General features: G+C 40.6%; 1 protein-coding gene across 2 annotated transcripts in view; it reads left to right on the forward strand.

Annotated features, from left to right (window-relative positions):
• The window catches only part of AGPAT5 (1-acylglycerol-3-phosphate O-acyltransferase 5), a 115,384-nt gene that overhangs the window by 55,532 nt on the left and 40,772 nt on the right, over positions 1–19,080 (forward strand). For both annotated transcript variants that reach the window (XM_030555574.1, XM_030555573.1), the window contains one exon: positions 11,882–11,972. In XM_030555574.1, the coding sequence (XP_030411434.1) occupies positions 11,882–11,972 (91 nt within the window). The remainder of the gene's footprint in view (positions 1–11,881; positions 11,973–19,080) is intronic.

Consider the following 19,080-nt stretch of genomic DNA (forward strand, 5'->3'; position numbering starts at 1 on the left):
TACCATTGTACAAGGCACTCGTGAGACCTCATCTGGAATACTGTGTGCAATTCTGGTCTCTCTTGTTTAAGAAAGTTGAGTTCCAACTGGAACAGATGCTACAAGGATAATCAGAGGACTGGAGAACCTGTTTTATGAGAGGAAACTTAAGAAATTTGGCTTCTTTAGCCAAACAAAAAGAGAGGCTGAGGGAGATATAACTGCTCTCTATAAATACATCAAAAGGATAAATACCAGGGAGGGAGAGGCGTTGTTTAAGTTAAGGGCCAGTGTTGGCCCAAGAGCAAATGGATATAAACTGGCCGTCAGCAAGTTTAGGCTTTAAATTAATTGAAGGATTCTACCCATTAGAGGAATGAAGTTCTGGAACAGCCTTCCAAGGGGAGCAGTGGAGGCAAAAAACCCGAACTGGTTACAGGTCTGAACTTGTTACGTTTATGGATGGGATGGGGATGGTGAGGCTGCCTACAGTGGCATATGGCCTGTCTGCATTTGCTGTAGCAACTGTCTCCAACAGCCAGAGATGGAATAGTCAATGAGGAATGCTCTGAGTTACTACAGAAAATTCTTTCCCAGGTGCTCAGGGTCTAACTGATCACCACATTTGGGGTCAGGAAGCAATTTTCCCTCAGGTCAATTTGCCAGGGACCTGGAATTTTTTTGCCTTCTTCTACTACATGGGACACGGGTCACTTGCTGGTTTGAATTAGAGTAAATGGTGGATTCTGTATAATTTGAAGTCTTTACATCAAGATTTGAGGACTTCAGTAGCTCAGCCAGAGGTTATGGGTTTCAGAAGTAGGTAGGTGATGTACCGTGGCCTGTAATGTGCAGGAGGTCAGAGTAGATTATCATGATGGTCCCTTCTGGCCTTAAAGTCTGAGACGCAGATGTTCCCTGACCCAATCTCAAAATGTTGACGGAGGGCATTGTTCTGCAAAGTTTTCTTACACTGAGTAGCACTTACTCATGCAACTGTTCTTAGTGAACTTTTGAAAACGTTTTTCAAGTGAAATTGGGAGTGTTCCAGCATTTCAGCGATGGTGTTGGGATGAACTGATGAGTGTAGCCAACATAAAAATGGGTATATTGTTTTATAAACTTCTTTCCAACCAAAGAAGAGAATGTAAGTTTACCAGGCTGAAATAGAACTGTCAAGATTATACTTACTAAACCAAATGCTTATGTCTGTTAAGATAAAAGAAGCAGTGCTACTGAGTCATTATTTCAGGAGAGACTTAAGTTTCCATTATCTACTTTGTCTAAGAATAGTTTAAATATAGATGTTGTAAATACCCTTTAATCTACAATTACTATATTGAAACAAGAAAGTGATAGCTTTATGCACTTAACACTATTCATGTAGATACTTGGTAATTCTGAAATCTAACATGATATGTCCACAAGACATCAAATTGTGTTTTTAATGGAATACCTTTTAGTCAGACAGAGTTTATGTGCCACTGAATTTAGCACAAGCATAGATATTGACCTTGACATGACAAATAATGGCAGACATTCCAGAACAATAATTTGTTTACCTGATGCTGCAGTCAGAGCAGAAAAGCAGTGTGACAACATGCAAAAAATAAATCCTTTTATTTAGTGTTTCTAAAAAATCTTATCCTATTCATTTCTTTAACTGTCAGGGAATGAGTTGTTTGCAGATTGAGAGAGATGGGGGAATCTGTACTTGGGATCACTTGATTATTTATCATTTTCACCTACAGTTTTAACAAAAGAATCAAAATGATTAATGTTTAGGGTTTCTGGATAATGCCTGCCCCCATTAACAAAGAAACTTGAGAGTTCAAGGAAGACACGATTGGAGCTGAGGCAGACCAGCTCTTAGTTTAGTGCAGCTTTTGGTTACATATATATATATATTTACTACCTCATGTCATGTGGTCCCCTTCATTTTTCATTCTTAAAAAAAAAAAAAACTTGAGTAAAACGGAAAAAAAAATTGACCTCCTCACTGCCTCCTGTATTAAACTGCTGCAGAGAGAAACTGCCCATTCATGTCTCTGCTGCTCAGAGTAGTTTCATTCTTTCCAGATAGCGTGTGCCAGAAGAGCTTTCTTTCAGGAGCTGGAATTTGATTTTTAGACGTGTTAGAAATTCTCACAGTATAGTAAACTAAAATTTCTTGCTAGAATTTGGAAATTATCGACTACTAAATTGCCATGTTCTTTCAGGAAATTTCACTTTTGCTTGCTAAAACCACATTGAAATGGATAGTCAGCTGTGCCGGTATCATGTCTTTTTATTTTTAATAAATAAAAAGCATTTAAGTACCTGTGCAAAAGGGAAATAATGGAAAACCCAACCACAAAACTATTAAATTGTGCTACTTCGCAATCAGCTATTTCTTACACAATTGTAACATTTTGCACTTGCATCATAAGAGCAATAACTGTTTTCACAAGAATTTGTAGGGTAGCTTTATAATCATATCACCATGAAATAGGGGCATTATTACTATTTTTTTAATATTACTGCAACTTGTACATTAGTGTTGTTGCAGTCAGAAAAGTGACTGAAAAAATTACTTTAGTATTCAATATTCTTCAGCAATTACTGATCTACTCAATATGCTAATTTATAAATAAAGTTGACCACTGGCTCTGGTTCTAACTGCAAGCTGTGAATCTTAACTTGTTTCCTGAAAAGGTAGCCTGTATTCTCTCTCACTAACCATCAAGAAGAACAAATCCAAAATCTAAATCCTGCCTCCCTTATGCACTGGAAGACAGCTTGGAGGTGTTCCAGGTGTTCTGCCCATGAGTCTGAGAATATAACCACATCATCAAGGTAGGCAACTGCAGATTCCCCAGATCCAGCCAGAAGGTTATCTACCAATCTCTGGAAGGTGGTGGGTGCATTTCTCAGTCTGAAAGGGAGCACATTAAATTCATAAAGCCCTACATGGGTGAAGAAGGCTGACCTTTCCTTGGCACGGTCATCTAGCAGCACTTGCCAGTACCCCTTAGTTAAGTCTAAGGTGGAGATGAACTAGGCACGGCCCAGTTTCTCCAATAGCTCATCTATGCATGGCATTGGATAGTTTTCTGGGCAAGTTTCAGCATTTAGCTTACAGTAGTCCACACAAAAGCGGATTTCCTCATCTGGTTTGGGAGCCAGAACCACTGGAGAGGCCCATGTGCTCTCACAGGGGCAGATTACACCCATCTGTAACATGTAATTGATTTCCCTTTCTATTGCGGTTTTGGCCTGAAGAGCCATCCAGTAGGGTTGGGCTCTAATTGGGCGAGCATCACTTGTGTCAAAGGAGTGGTACTTCCGTTCTCTCCATCCTGGGGTGGCTGAAAACACTGACGTGAAGCTGGTGCACAGCTCCTGGATTTGCTGTCGCCGCTTACTCCCAAAGGTGATGGAAAGGCTTACCTCTTCTGTGCCATCGTTGCTTTTTCCTTCATAGTAGACTCCTTCGGGCCACTCAGTGTCATCTCTCTCCTGGGCTGTAGAACTGGAGAACCTTGATCCCTTAGGAATAAAAGGGCTTTAATTAACATGGCATACTTTAGGTTTTAGGGTAGGCTCCCTGGTGCTCTTAGACCATAAATGGCCCCTCCCACGATGCTTCCATCTTATTGGCCTGGAACGCTTTCAGGACCATGACTTGGTCACCTACTCCGAAGGAACGCTCTCTGGCATGTTTATCGTACCAGGCCTTTTGCTCTTGTTGAGCATCCTGTAGGTTTTCTCGAGCAAGGGCTAGAGAGTCTTTGAGGGTGTTTTGCAGGTTGGTTACAAAGTCAAAAATGTTAGTTTCTGGAGAAGATGTAATCCCCTCCCCTTGCTGCTTCACCAACTGTAATGGCCCCTTAACTTCGCGGCCATAAAGAAGTTCAAAGGGTGAAAATCCCAAACTGGGATGTGGTACAGCCCAGTAGGCAAAGAGCAACTGCTGCAACACTAGGTCCCAATCATTGGAGTGCTCATTCGCGAATGTACGTATCATAGCCCCCAAAGTCTCATTTAACTTCTCCAGTAGGCCATTCATTTGATGGTGGTAAGGGCTGGCAACCAAGGGGTTCACCCTATGAGCTTCCCAAAGACGTTTCATGGTCCCTACCAGGATGTTAGTTCCCAAATCCATAAGAATGTCGGAGGGTCAATCTACCCTGGCAAAAACGTCTGCCAATGCCTGGCTCACACTTTTAGCCCTAGTGCTACTTAGAACTACTGCTTCCGGCCATCGGGTGGCAAAATCCATGAAGGTCAGTGTGTACAGCTGTCTTCTGGGTGACGTCTTAGGGAAAGGACCCAGAATATTCACAGCTACATGCTGAAATGAAACCGCAGTGATGGGGCGTGGCTGGAGAGGGGCCTTGACCTGGCCTTGGGGCTTTCCCACCCGCTGGCACACCTCACAAGACCAGACATAGGTAGAAACGTCCTTGCCCATTCACTCCCAGTGGAATGACTTCCCCAAACAGTCCTTGGTCCTGTTTACCCCAGCATGGCCACTAGGATGATTGTGGGCTAAGCTCAAGAGCTTTTCCCTATACTTAGTTGGAACTACCAGCTGTCTCTGAGGATGCCAGTCCTCTTTCTACTCACCAGAATGTCTCCTTGTATAAGAGTCCTTCTTCTATAACAAACCTGGACCTGTTAGAAGAGCTGAGAGGCGGTGGGTCGCTCCATGCCGCAATCCAAGCTCCCTTGTGTCACTCATCCACTTCCTGCTCTGTCGGAACTATTCCCTTGATGCTGGACACATTAATTCCTCTCAGGGTTGTGGACTTGGGCCTGGTCCCAGTGGGAGCGATGCAGCTAATGGGGTTGTTTCCATTGACTGTGAACCACTCTCCGCTGATGCATTAGATGGTATTTCAGGCTCTGGTTCAGTCTCTTACGCTGGTCTAGCTGCTGCTGTAGGTGCAGGCTCTGTGACGCCCTTTGGTGCTGGCTCTCATGACTCTGGTGGAGTTGCAAGCACGGGTTCTGGTGCTGACTACTCCGCCAGTTCCGATCCTTGGGTTGGTTCCGGCTGGGTTCCAGGAACTGGATTTACAACAGTTGCCAGGGACTCTGGCCTGGAGTTCCGTTCCACCACCTCTGACTGCGTTCCTGTAGGAGGCTCAGGAATGGAGTTAGGTGTGGAGACCTGTTTAGCCTGGCTGCGGGTCACCATCCTCACCCTTTTTGTTAGCCTCACATGGTTGGCTAAGTCTTCTCACAGCAACATGGGAAAGGGATAATCATTATAGACTGCAAAAGTCCATATCCCTGACCAGCCCTTGTACTGGACAGGCAACTTGGCTGTAGGCAAGTTAAAAGAGTAGGCCTTAAAGGGTTGAACTGTCATTTGGGCTTCTGGGTCAATGAATTTGGGATCCATCAGGAATTGGTGAATAGCTGACACCTGTGCTCCAGTGTCTCTCCACACAGTAATCTTCCTCCTGCCCACACTCAGCTTCCCTTCGCTCTGGGGGTATTTGCAAGACATCTGGTTCTGAAGGCTCTTGGTGGGACTCCGGGGTGATGAGTTGTAGTCGGCTGGTGCTCTTGGATAGTGACCTTCACATGCCCCAGCTCATTACATTTAAAGCATCCCCCAGCTGACTGTGGGCTGGGGCAAGGTGGGTGGTTGGAGAGTGAGGTGGTGGGAAAACAGGGCATCTGGGGTCTCCCTGGCTGTGACGGGGGGCTTTGGGCTGATTCCGATGGTGGGGTGTCACCTCAGGTTGTCCCTTCTGGTATCCACATCAACTGCTACTAGCTTTTTTTCTTCTCTGCCACCTCCACCCATTTGGTTTCGATCTCCCCTGCCTCAATTACAGTTTTGGGCTTTTCATTTAGAATGTATCTTTCTATTTCCTCAGGAACACCCTCTATGAACTGCTGCATTAGGAGAGACAGATCTTCCAGGGATTTAACACTTCCTCTTGATAGCCAGCTATCTCAATTTTTTACAGTGTGGCAGGTGTGTTGGGAAAGTGCCACATCTGATTTCCACTTTAGGGCTCTGAACCACCTACAGGCATGCTTGGCTGTTAGCCCCATTCTAATTCTGGCCTTTTGTTTAAAAAGTTCGTACTCGTTCATGTGTTCTTTAGGCATTTCAGCTGCCATCTCTGCTAAGGATCAACTGATTTGCAGCCCCAACTCCACCATATACTGGTCTATAGGGGTGTTGTATCCAAGGCAGGACCTTTTGAAATTTTCTAAGAAGGCCTCTGTACCTTGAACTCTTGGAATTTCTTGGAATGGGGAGGGATACCTGGAAAAGGATTGTTAGGGTTACTTGGTGGACCCAGCTTAGCCCTTTCCAGCTCTAAGCACTGCAGCTCTAGCTCCGCCTCCAACAGCTTTGCCTGCATTTCTGCCTCCAAGCACTTCACCTGGCTCCTCTCCTCCGCTTCCAAGTGCATCATCTGTAGGAAGAAATATCCTTGTCTTCTTCAGTCAGAACTCGGTCTGGATTAAGGGCATCCCTCCAGTTTGGCACCTGGATCTTGGTCGAGGGAGGGCTGACCCTTCCCTCCTAGGAAGTTCCCGGTCCTCCATCCCCTGCCTTCATTTCTGTCATGGAGCTGGATGTCTGGACTTGATCTGGGTCTGTCTTCTCTGTGGCGTGCCACTTTGGGAAGACTGGTTTTTCTAAGGTTTCGGTGCCTGACCTCAACCTCATACACAGGGCTGCCCTATGCTAGCTTAACTATTTCGTTGTCAAGAAGCTAGAAAAGAAAAAAAAATGGCTTGTTGGACTCCCTGGCTTTGCAGGCTGATCCCTTTGCGAGCCTGTTTCTCCTCAGGCAGCAAATAAAAGAAAAGAAAGAGGGGGAGGGGGGAAACTCCCTGGCTTTCAAGCAGCTAACAGGAAAAATGTGTCCTTTTAAAATCCTGAGGTCTGTGCTTCTGGTTCAAAACTATCCCACCACGCTGCCACCATGTCAAGGCTGAATCTCCACTCTGGCACTTTGAGTGCAGAAGGTGGGATCCGAAAGGATTTTTAAAATTCATACTTGCCCCTCCCAGCTTGTATTAAACTCCCAAGGTTACACCTTTTCTTTGACCTTGGCTTGGTAAACACTGCCACCACCCAAATGCAAAAAAAACCCTCAATGCTTAGACTCAGGAAGGAGCACTTGGGAATTCCTCCTTGTGGGGTACCCTCAAGCCCTTTCACTCCCTGCTCTGGGGAAGAGCTGAGAAAGAAAACAAAGAAAATTACCTGTTGCTATCAGCTAATCAAACAACATGCGCAAACCTCTTAGGACACGAAAAATCCAATCCTGTTCTTTAAAAAGGTAAATTTTATTAAAAACAAAAAGGAAAAAAATACATCAGGAACTTAGGTTTTTCTAGATTTTAAAAGAGCAATTCCAAATATTAAGCACCCAAAATAGCTTACTTGTGGTTTAGCTTAAAGGTTACAAGCAAAAAAAAAAGCATCAGGGGTTAGCACAGAGGAGATCCACAAGCCAGAATAAAGAAATAAACCTGATTGTATCTATCTAAACATTCCTAATTTACTTACATATTTGGGAGGGTTCAAATAAGTAATTCTAGGTATGATCTCATAGCTGGCTTAAAGCTTTACACAGCATTCCTGCTGCCCTCTGCTCCCCTCTTTCCTGGAGACACACAACAGATCCAAAGGGAAAGCTTCTTTCCCACTTTTAAAAAGTTCTAGCCTTCCTATTGGCTATTTTGGTGAGATGCCTACTCCTTTTCTTTTACCTGTGGGCTTGTTAACCCTTTACAGGTAAAGCAAGGAAAAAACAGACACCAAGAAGGATTTTACAGCTAACTGGCTGGCTGGGTGTCCATAAAAGGGAGCTATCCCCGCTTCATTTATCATAGGAGCATAAACTCTAGCAAATAAAATGTAAAATTATAATTATGAAGGCCAAAAAAGAATGTGAAGAACAGCTAACCAAAGACTCAAAGTAATAGTAAAACAATGTTTAAGTACCTCAGAAGCAGGAAGCCAGCTAGACAACCAGTGGGGCTACTGGATGACCGAGATGCTAAAGGAGCACTCAAGGATAAGGCCATTGCAGAGAAACTAAATGAATTCTTTGCATCAGTCTTCATGGCTGAGGATATGAGGGAGATTTCCAAACTGAGACATTCTTTTCAGGTAATAAATCTGAGTAACTGTCCCAGATTGAGGTGTCATTAGAGGAGGTTTTGGAACAAGCATATAAACTAAACAGTAATAAGTCACCAGGACCAGCTGGTAGTCACCAAGAGTTCTGAAGGAACTCAAATGTGAAACTGAAAAACTACTAACTATAGTCTGTAACCTATCATTTAAATCAGCTTCTGTACCAAATGACTGGAGGATAGTAATGTGATGCCAATTTTTTAAAAGTGCTCCAGAGGTGGTCCCGGCAATTTCAGGCCAGTAAGCCTGACTTCAGTACCAGGCAAACTGGTTGAAACTGTAGTAAAGATCAAAATTGTCAGACGTATAGATGAACATAATTTGTTGGGGAAGAGTTAGCTTGGTTTTTGTAAAGGGAAATCATGCCTTACTAGAATTCTTTGAGGGGGTCAACAAGCATGTGAACAAAGGGGATCCAATGGATATAGTGTACTTAGATTTTCAGAAAGCACTTGACAAGGTCTCTCGCCAAAGACTCTTAAGCAGAGTAAGTGTCATGGGATAAGAGGGAAGATTCTCTCATGGATTGGTAACTGGTTAAAAGATGGAAAACAAAGAGTAGGAATTAAATGGTCAGTTTTCAGAATGGACAGAGGTAAATAGTGGTGTTCCCCAGGGGTCTATACTGGGCCCAGTCCTATTTAATATATTCATAAATGACCTGGAAAAAGGGGTAAACAATGAAGTTGAAGAATTTCCTGGTGATGCAAAATTACTCAAGATAGTTAAGTCCCAGGCAGACTACAAAGAGCTACAAAAGGATCTCACAAAACTGGGTGGCTGGGTTACAGAATGGCAGATGAAATTCAGTGTTGATAAATGCAAAGTAATGCACATTGGGAAACAGTCCCAATGATACATATAAAATGATGGGTTCTAAATTAGCTGTTACCATTCAAGAAAGAGTTCTTGGAGTCATTGTGGATAGTTCTCTGAAAATATCCACTAAAAGTGCAGTGGCAGTCAAAAAAGTGAACTGAATGTTGGGAATCATTAAGAAAGGGATAGTTAGCAAGACAGAAAATATCATATTGCTGCTATAAATCCATGGTATGCCCACATCTTGAATACTGCATGCAGATGTGGTCGCCTCATCTCAGAAAGATATGTTAGAATTGGAAAAGGCTCAGAAGAAGGCAACAAAAATTATTAGGGGTATGGAACAGGTGCCATATGAGGAGAGATTAATAAGACTGGGACTTTTCAGCTTGAAAAAGAGACCACTAAGGGAGGATATGATAGAGGTTTATAAAATCATGACTTGTGTGGGGAAAGTAAATAAGGAAGTGTTATTTACTCCTTCTCATAACACAAGAACTAGGGGTCTCCAAATGAAATTAATAGGCAGCAGTTTAAAATAAATGAAAGGAAATATTTTTTCACACAATGCAATGTCAACCTGTGGAACTCCTTGCCAGAGGATGTGAAGGCCAAGACTATAACAGAGTTCAAAAAAGAACAAGGTAAGTTCATGGAGGATAGGTCCATCAATGGCTATTAGCCAGGATGGGCAGGGATGGTGTCTCTAGGCTCTGTTTGCCAGAAGCTGGGAATGGGCGACAGGGGATGGATCACTTGAACCTGTTCTGTTCATACCCTGTGGGGCACCTGGCATTGGCCAGAAAGACAGGATACTGGGCTAGATGGACCTTTGGTCTGACCCAGTATGAGCGTTCTTGTGTTCTCATGAAAGATTGAAAACGTGTGTGGTTAGTCTGGAGGAAAAAAGACTGAGAGGGGACATAATGTATGTAAAAGATCGTTATAAAAAGGAGGGGTGATAAATTGTAGTCCTTATCCACTGAGGAGAGGACAAGAGGTAAGGGGCTTTAATTGCAGTAAGGGAGATTTAGGTTGCACATTGGGAAGAAATGTCCTAACTGTAAGGGTAGTAGTTATTCACTGCAACAAATTACCCAGGGAGGTTATGAATGTGTGAATATCTGAGATTTGGAGGTTTTTAAAAACAGGTTAAATAAACACCTCTCAGGGATGGCCTAATACTTAGTCCTGCCTCAGTGCAGGGGACTGGACTAGATGACTTACTGAGGGTCCTTCCAGTCCTATGATGCTGTGACAGTGGTTCTCAAACTTGTGTGCTGGGGACCCCTCTCACATAGCGAGCCTCTGAGTGCGACCTCCCCTTATAAATTAAAAACACTTTTTAATATATTTAACACCTTTATAAATGCTGGAGGCAAAGTGGGGTTTTGGGTGGAGGCCGACAGCTTGCGACCCCCCTATGTAATAACCTCGTGACTCCTTGAGGGATCCCGACCCCCAGTTTGAGAACCCCTGTGTGCTATGACCACTCTACTCCCTATCATTCTGGACTGGTGTCATCTTTGACTCCTCCCTCTCTTTTCCTCTACACAACCAGGCTGTGTCCAAGTCCTGTCACTGTTTTGTCTACAGCCTTTAAATTCCGTCCTAGTTTTTTCTCTGTCCATGCAGCTGAATCTTTCTTATTCAGATCTTTCTCATGACAATCAAGATGTTGCCTCTTTCTGTACACTTTTGCAAACCACCCAAGTTGCTCCCTCCAGTTAGTTTAAAATGTAGCTACTAAAATTTTTGCATATTGCCCTGACCATATCATCTCCACTTGTTCACTAAGTTCCACTGCATAAATCTTAAAACTTCTTTTCCTACCATTTAGGGCTCTTTGTAACTTTGACCTTCGATAACGGTCCATTCCTTTCATTTATCACATCCCTTCTCCCTCCAAAGACTTCATTCCACAGATGCCAGTCTTGTCTTCTCAGGTGTCGTCTTCTCACTCCAACCTCTCCGTAACTACTTCTTCACTGCTCTTATGTATGGAACACCTTCCTTTCACTATCTACAAAGCCACTACCTTTTTTCTTTCTTCAAATCTTTTTCCACAAGACCCACCTCTGCTATGACACCAGAGAAATCAGCTATTTGGGTTAACCACAACTGGCTGACATGATTTTACACTGAATAAAATCAGATCATGTTTAATTTCATGCTAGTTAACATTTGCTACAGCGTGGCATTTCCAATGCATATTATGTATATTTTTAATGAAAATCCAATCAAGAGTATGGAGCATTTTCATGCAACACTGTGGAATTTATATTGGTCAACTAATAGACCTTCTGGTGATTATGAGGTCTGAGATAAAGTTTAATATAGTGAAGAAAGTTAAGTTAAAAATAACGTCAGAGGTAAAGCAGAAAATCCAGTTTAGATCCCCTGTGATATGTCAAGGGAAAAGAGTAAACACTTTTTATTTAAAGTTCATTCTGCCACTGTATTTCAAGTTGAATACTACCTATATTAGTAAAGATTATTACATGAGAACAAGAATTTTGTTCTTAGCACAGCTGCTCCTGCTGTTTATTTCCTCGGTTGATTTCCTAATCTTCCCTTTGGTATGTGGCTTTTTTATCTTGCCTCTTAAAATTTGTTAAATCACCTAATGGGCTTTTTGCTGCAGACTTATAAAACCCTGAAAATTGGGTTAATGACTGAAAATAGTTTTAAACCCTAAACTGTAGCATTGCAAATGAACCAGCTATGTATGTGACATAGTTAAAAGTGAGCCTCCTAGAGCTTTGTAATGAGTGTTGATTTTCTTCCAATATTTGCAACTGTATCTGGCTGTGATGTTAATCTCATGTGTAAGGCCAAAATTGTATTAGTGTTTTCAGAAATTATCTGCTATGTCTGATTTTTAAAATATTCACATATATATTTTTTTAAATCCCACAGATGTATCTTGTGATTTTTCCAGAGGGAACGCGTTACAATCCAGAGATGCCAAAAGTCATTGCAGATAGTCAGTTATTTGCTGATAAAGAAGGTAAGCGAAACGTCAAAGAATTTTGGTGAATGAAGAGGGAGAGAACATTATTCTTTTATAACATCACAGGTATGTGTTTGTGTGTATATGAGTGAGATAGAGAACGAGGGAGACTTTTTTTTGTATTTTGTAACCTATAAAAGATTACTTAAAATGTCTTCTGATTTGAATTAGGAATTAAGTTTGTCCACTCCATAAATCATTCTTAACAAAATTACAACCTTCGTGTGGTGCTTTTGTTAAGTGCTGGGGGTTTTTTTGTGCTCTGTGTTTTGTACAAATCCACCAACATACCAATGTCGTCAGTTGGCCACTGGACGTCGTTTTACCGACCTCCAGGTGAACGTAGCGATGATTATATTTCTCATAAATTTGTAGTTGTTGCTACCTACCCAAGCCATATGAAAGAAGAACAAAATCAGCTACCATTTTTATCTTATCATTATTCATTTGCTGATGTTTTTTAATAAAGAAGTAGTTTACTTTTTGAAGTTTTAATGTATGTATGTTTGTACAAACCTGTGTCCATTTTTAAAAACAAGGTTATCTGTTTGATTTTTATCTATAATATCTATACTTCAGGGAAGTTACTTTAGAGGAGCTTTTAGGAAAATGGATCAGACTACTGGTCCATCAAGTTCAGCCTCCTGCCTCTGATGATTGCCAGTACTACATGTGTAATGAACCCATTGTATAGAATGACCCACCCAAGGGAAAAGTTTGTTCCTAGCATTCATTCCTAAGAGCCCTCATCGTGGATCAAGACCCCATTGTGCTAGGTGCTATATAAACAAACAAAGGATAGTTCTTGTCTCAAAGAGTTTACAATCGACATACAAGACAAGAAAATACAGATGGTGGAGTATAAAGGAACAATGAGACCATATCATTCAGCATAATAGGCTGTGGTCTCAGTGCACCGGTCTTCTAACTGTTGAGGTTTTTGTAGGCATTATGACAGAGGAGAGTTTGAAGAAGGATGATGAGTTAGTTTGGCAGAAGTTTATGGAGCACTCCTTGCACGTGGGCAGGGAAAGCAAGGGAAAAAAGCATGAAGCTGCTTGTTTGAAAATTTGATAAGTAGGCATTGGAAGGTGGCATCATGAGCCAGTTGAAGGCAGGAGTCAACATCTCAAAATGTTTACAATTTTAAGCATAGCTGTTGGGAGAATGCATTTCCTGGGTTTTGTTTGTCTTTTTTCATTTATTTTTTCCTGTTGATCAGAAGTGAAATAAAAAATACAACAATGGTTCTCAGAAAGTCATTTCTGTGACACTGAGTTGAAGTCAGAAGTATGTGAGTCGGCATGCTGATATTGTCAGGCTATTGAACTTTTGTTAATTTTAGCCCAAAGGGATATAATTTTTTTTTCCTGCTTCTCAGGAAGAATGGAATGTGTGTGTTGTGTGCATGTTTAAGTCATAATGTATACATCTCTTCAGTTTCCTGTTGAAAGTGAATGACGGGTGTTAGTGATATTTTTTCCTGGTCTTAATTATATTTCTGCTATTTTGTCATTTTATGATGGTTTTTTCATGGTCTGTGATGTTTCATACCATCTGTTTACCTACTACAGCACCTTCTGAGTGATATATTCTGTTGTTGTTCTAAATCTTAAGAGAAACTCTTGTTTAAAAATACTAAAATTTGATCGTTTTAATTTAAATATTTCTAGGCTATTGTCATAAACATACAGCTAAGGGTAGCATAAAATCCCTCTTTACTCTGTAAAGGGTTAATTCCTCTTTTACCTGTAAAGGATTAAGAAGTTCAGATAACCTTGGTGACACTTGACCAAAAGGACCAATAGGGGGAGAAGCAGCAAAGAATCCTGTGGCACCTTATAGACTAACAGACGTTTTGGAGCATGAGCTTTCGTGGGTGAATACCCACTTCCTCAGATGCATGGTATTCACCCACGAAAGCTCATGCTCCAAAACGTCTGTTAGTCTATAAGGTGCCACAGGATTCTTTGCTGCTTTTACAGATCCAGACTAACACGGCTACCCTCTGATACTTGACACCAATAGGGGGAGAAGATACTCTTAAATCTGTGAGGGGAAGGTTTTGGGTCTGTGTCTCTCAGGGCCAGTCAAGAAAATGGGCAGGGAATTTACATCTTCTTAAATATATCTGAACTAAGCATCTAGTCTTGCAGAAATAGTAAGTAAAAGCAGAAAAGAAATGCGTTAGATTACCTTTTGTTTTAGCTTGTGAATTCCCCTAAGTGGGAGGTTTATCCCTGGTTTTATAACTTTAAGGTTTTGCCCAGAGGGGAGATCCTCTGTGTTCTTGAATCGTTTGTTATTCTGTAAAGTACTTACCATCCCGATTTTCTTTAATTAAAATTCTTCTTTTAAGAACCTGATTGATTTTCCATTGTTTTAAGATCCAAGGGTTTGGGTCTGTGTTTACCTGTACCAATTGGTGAGGATATTATTCTCAAGCCTCCCTAGGAAAGGGGGTGTAGGGACTTGAGGGGATATTTGGGGAAGGTAGAGCTCCAAGTCACCCTCCCTGAATGTTTGTTTAATTCACTTGGTGGTGGCAGCATACTGTTCAAGGTGGAATTTGTGCCTTGGGAAAGACCTAAGCTGGTAAAAATAAGCTTAGGAGGTCTTTCATGTGGGTCCCCACATCTGTACCCCAGAGTTCAGAGTGGGGAAGGAACCCTGACAGCTATAAAATGCTTTCATTTTTAAGGTAGAATCTTCCTCATCTGCATTTTTCTAATTCTCACATTTTTGTTGGGGAAAAAATGGTCTTTCCTCAACCCCTCAGCCAAGATATAATAGCTCAGTATGGATTTGTTCCTGCTTCCATTCATGACAGTGAAAAGAATCTTAAAGTAAAGTTTACTAATATGTTATGAAATATAATAAAAATGAACTACAGTTGTGAAAATAGTGCATTTTGTTTGCAGCATCCTTTTTTGTTCACTTGTAATTTCCCAAAACTTAGTAATTCAGAATTCATTACCTACTCTTTAAACTTTGTTTTACTTGGACAATTAAAATAGTCTGGTCAGTTTTATCTTTTGTTACAGTCAGTTTCACGTTGTTTTTTATGCACTAGCACAATGCATCAGTGTTTGAGTTGCCAACACTGTAGGGGGTTGTTTTTTTCTTTAAAAAAAATTGAAACTTGAATAAAAAAACGAGACATTTCTCATGATAGTTTTTTAAGTTTATTTTTGTTAAACTTAAATTTTGATACCAAATGTATTGAATATAATTCTCTTAAAATGTTTGTTCAGAATAAGTTGAAGTGATGAGACCTAAAGCGTAAAAGTTTGCTGTAATTACTATATGAATATACAAAATTGTTGAAGATCACAAAGCTGTCCTAGATCACAGAAAAAAGCGGTTCTTTCATACTTTGTACTGGTGTCTGAGCTCTGGAAACATTGACTGTTTTGAGCATGATTCTGAGTATACCTGAGAAGTTTATTTTGCTTTTACAAAGTGAGAAGTATGAAAAACTTTCTCTATTTTTATCTTTTGTAGGCCAAATTGATTCCCTGGAGAAGCTTTCTGAAAACAGGATAAATTTATTTCCCCCTCCCCCCGCCGCCACAATCTTTGGTGTATACGATTGATATGTATCTTTGTCTGATTATTGATATTAGTTAAACATCAGTTATAAAAAAGCTGCACTGACTACACTTTCAGATTGACTGGATTGCAAGATAGTTTTGGGACTGTAGAGGAAAAAAATCAGACACTTTGGTGAGGATTTGATTTGCAGGTTACTGACCTCAAATACATGTCCATGGCATAATGCATTATGAAAATGTAAATAAGTTTAACTGTGCATGGATAAGATGGAAGAATATCAAACACAAAGAATTTAAGCCAGTTGAGATCTCTAGTGAAACAAAGAGGTGATTTTTATTTATTTTTATTTTAGTTTTATTAAATAGACTTCCACGTGATGATTTGCTGAACAATGAAATTTGGGATCTTGTCTGTCTGATTTGGTTAGGAAGCCTCCTGTTTCTAAAACAGAAGCAAATGAGATACATAGAATTGTTTCTGCCTTGTGGCAATCTGGGTATGAAGAAGATGATACTGAAGATTGTATTCCAAACTTTCCTGGGAGGAAAATGAGCCTCCTCCTTACCCCAGTGCTCTCAGAAAAAAGAATAGGGTTCTTTAACATGAAAAATGAGCTCAGTGAACTGGATTTGAAAATTGCCATAATGCACTCTGCCAAGTTCTCGATTGAGTATACTGCCAGGTTTTTTGTTTACAAAAATCCAAAGGATGCCAGAAACTTCTGGAGGCTAAAGATGAAGTTAGGGGGCATTAATATTCCTGTTGGGGGGGAGAAGATGAGATGGACACACACTGATTAGACAGTACAATCAAATATTCCAGTATATCTGATGAAAAATATTATAAGTTGTTCCACATCCTTAAACCTGTGTGTGCAAATAGGAGTTAATTTATAGCCTACAATCTATCCCATAGATAGTATCTGTAGATATGAAAAGGGAAGGATGAAGATGGATACAAATTCATAGTTTGGGTCTGTTGATTTTAAAGTATGAAAAGAATTTAAGCCAGTTGAGATCTCTAGTGAAACAGAGAGGTGATTTTTATTTATTTTTATTTTAGTTTTATTAAATAGACTTCCACGTGATGATTTGCTGAACCATGAAATTTGGGATCTTGTCTGCCTGATTTTTTCTGTGATCTGGGACAGCTTTGTGATCTTCAACAGTTTTGTATATTCATATAGTAGTTACAGCAAACTTCTTTATGGCAGACTTGCTTCAGAAATAACTTAGCTCCATAACATTCCTGCAGTATATCATGCTGGGTGCTATAAAGTATTTTGGATGGAGGCGGTGCCTCAGACTCAAATTATGCCCCAGTGAGTAGGGTGCTGAACCCTAATGGGCTGCTGTGAAGTTAACTTTTTACTTCTACTATAGCGGAAGTAGAAGTAACTTTGAGCGAGGGGAAGCAACCTCCATGACATTGCCTACTAGCATTTTGTCAGTAGAGAGGCTTTCAAAAAAATTCCCCATGTGTTCATTTTGTTGTTGTTTATGTTTGAGCGAGGAAGCACTGTTGTTGACAGTTGGTGAAATAGTCAATGAATGTTTTAACCACTGAATTGATTTGGGGACAGGATTTCACCCAGTGCTTGTAATGTACTTTTGAATATGTAAAGGAGTGTAGAAGCACTGTTGTTTATTAACATTCGTTTTTTGGATTTTAAAAATCTTTTACTCCTCAAGATCTGAGAAGAGTATTGTTATTTTTCACTTTTTAAATTATAGGCTGAGATTTTAAAAGGAGCCTAAAGAAATTAAGCACCCAAATCCCACTGTAATTCCTTTAGTCTCCATTGAAAATCCCAGACATGAGTGTATTCTAAAATACTAAATATAGGCATTACTTTATTGAGATGTTGATTATGGTGAAATACTTTTATAATCAAATACTGAGGTGACATCAACTCTAAGGAACTAAAAATATTTACTATTCACATTCAATGGGTGCCAGAAAGTTCTAGGCAACCTCTTACATTTTAGTTGGAATAAGAATAGTCAACATTTTAAAAACAAAATCAGATACTTGATGCAATTCAGTGCATTTCAGAAGCGAAAAATGTGCTCTCCAGAAAGAAGTATTTAATGAGCCCCAGATATAAATGTGATTTCTGTGAGGCATGATACAGCAATACTCAAGAGAAATGAGGAATTTCTGTAGAGGGAGGGAAATCACTTGAACCTTTCATTCAGCTTGATGCCATAAATATAACAGTTCCATTCAAGAGACCTTATAGGCATGACAATCTATGCAAGTTTTGCCAGAGTGCAAGAAAGGCCCTCAGCTATCTGTCAGAGACAGACACAACCCACCCAAGATAGGGTTACACACTATGTCTGGATTTGGTCCTCTGTATCCATTTATTGTCTGTTCTTGGCATGGTGTAGGTGACTGTGTGTAATACAATGCCATATCTCCTTTCTTCCAGACAGTTGTTTTCCTCATCACTTTCTGATTATATGTCTTTTTATGATTCCTGATAATTTGAGGAAATTTCTTACAAATTTCTTTGTATTTGGGGTATTGGAGTAGAAAGTCCCTTGCAGTTCCCCCTTTGTCACATTGTGTGCATAGTCACTCCTTTCCAGGTTTAGACTATGGTTTTTGCCTCCCACTTTCCACGAATTCCATATTTCAGTTTGTGGTCACTGATTCTGCAGGTGGGGAAAATCTTTCCTACTTTTGCACATTTCATTGTGGTGAGGTAGTCAGCTACCTAGTTGTCATAGTTCTGTGTATGATCTGTAGCAGTTTAGCTTGTTAGTGTCAGAGCCCACGTCCAGACTAACCCGCCGTATCGGTGGGTTAAAATCGATTGCTCGGGGATCGATATATCGCGTCTAGTCTAGACGCGATATATCGATCCCCGAGCGCGCTTACATCGATTCCGGAACTCCATCAACCCGAACGGAGTTCCGGAATCGACACGGAGAGCCGCGGACATCGATCCCGCGCCGTCTGGACGGGTGAGTAATTCGATCTTAGATATTCGACTTCAACTATGTTATTCACGTAGCTGAAGTTGCGTATCTAAGATCGATTTTCCTCCCCTAGTCTGGATGAGGCCTTAGATTTGTTCTTCCCAATGATGTGTATACTGGTATTTTAGGTAATGGTCTAGCATCTTAAGCAGCTTTCAGTTTTTATTGTTGACTGCACTGGTCACAGGTTTTGAGTTGTTGTGCCTGAGGAGCAATAACATATAGATGTGGATTGTATTTTCATTTAGATTTAGTATTTGATCAATTAGTCCTTTGTAGTGGAAGTAGTATTTACTGCCTTCTTTGGTAAAAATCTACAAACCCTTTATAGCATATTGCTGGCCCTCTGTTGGAGACGAATATTTCTGTAAAAGGCACAAAATATATATACATTTTTTCTTTACACTTTTACATCTAAGCTAGTAGCTGCTCTACACTTCACTATGGATACCATGTTTAATTGTGATCTTTCTTTAGTGGTTAGGCCTATACCATCACAAACAGGAAAGCAGGACCTCACTTTCAACATTCCATTAGGTTTAGTAAAACATGAAATTCACTAG

This window comes from Gopherus evgoodei, chromosome 3 (assembly GCF_007399415.2).
Source record: "Gopherus evgoodei ecotype Sinaloan lineage chromosome 3, rGopEvg1_v1.p, whole genome shotgun sequence".
NCBI classification, from domain to species: domain Eukaryota; kingdom Metazoa; phylum Chordata; order Testudines; family Testudinidae; genus Gopherus; species Gopherus evgoodei.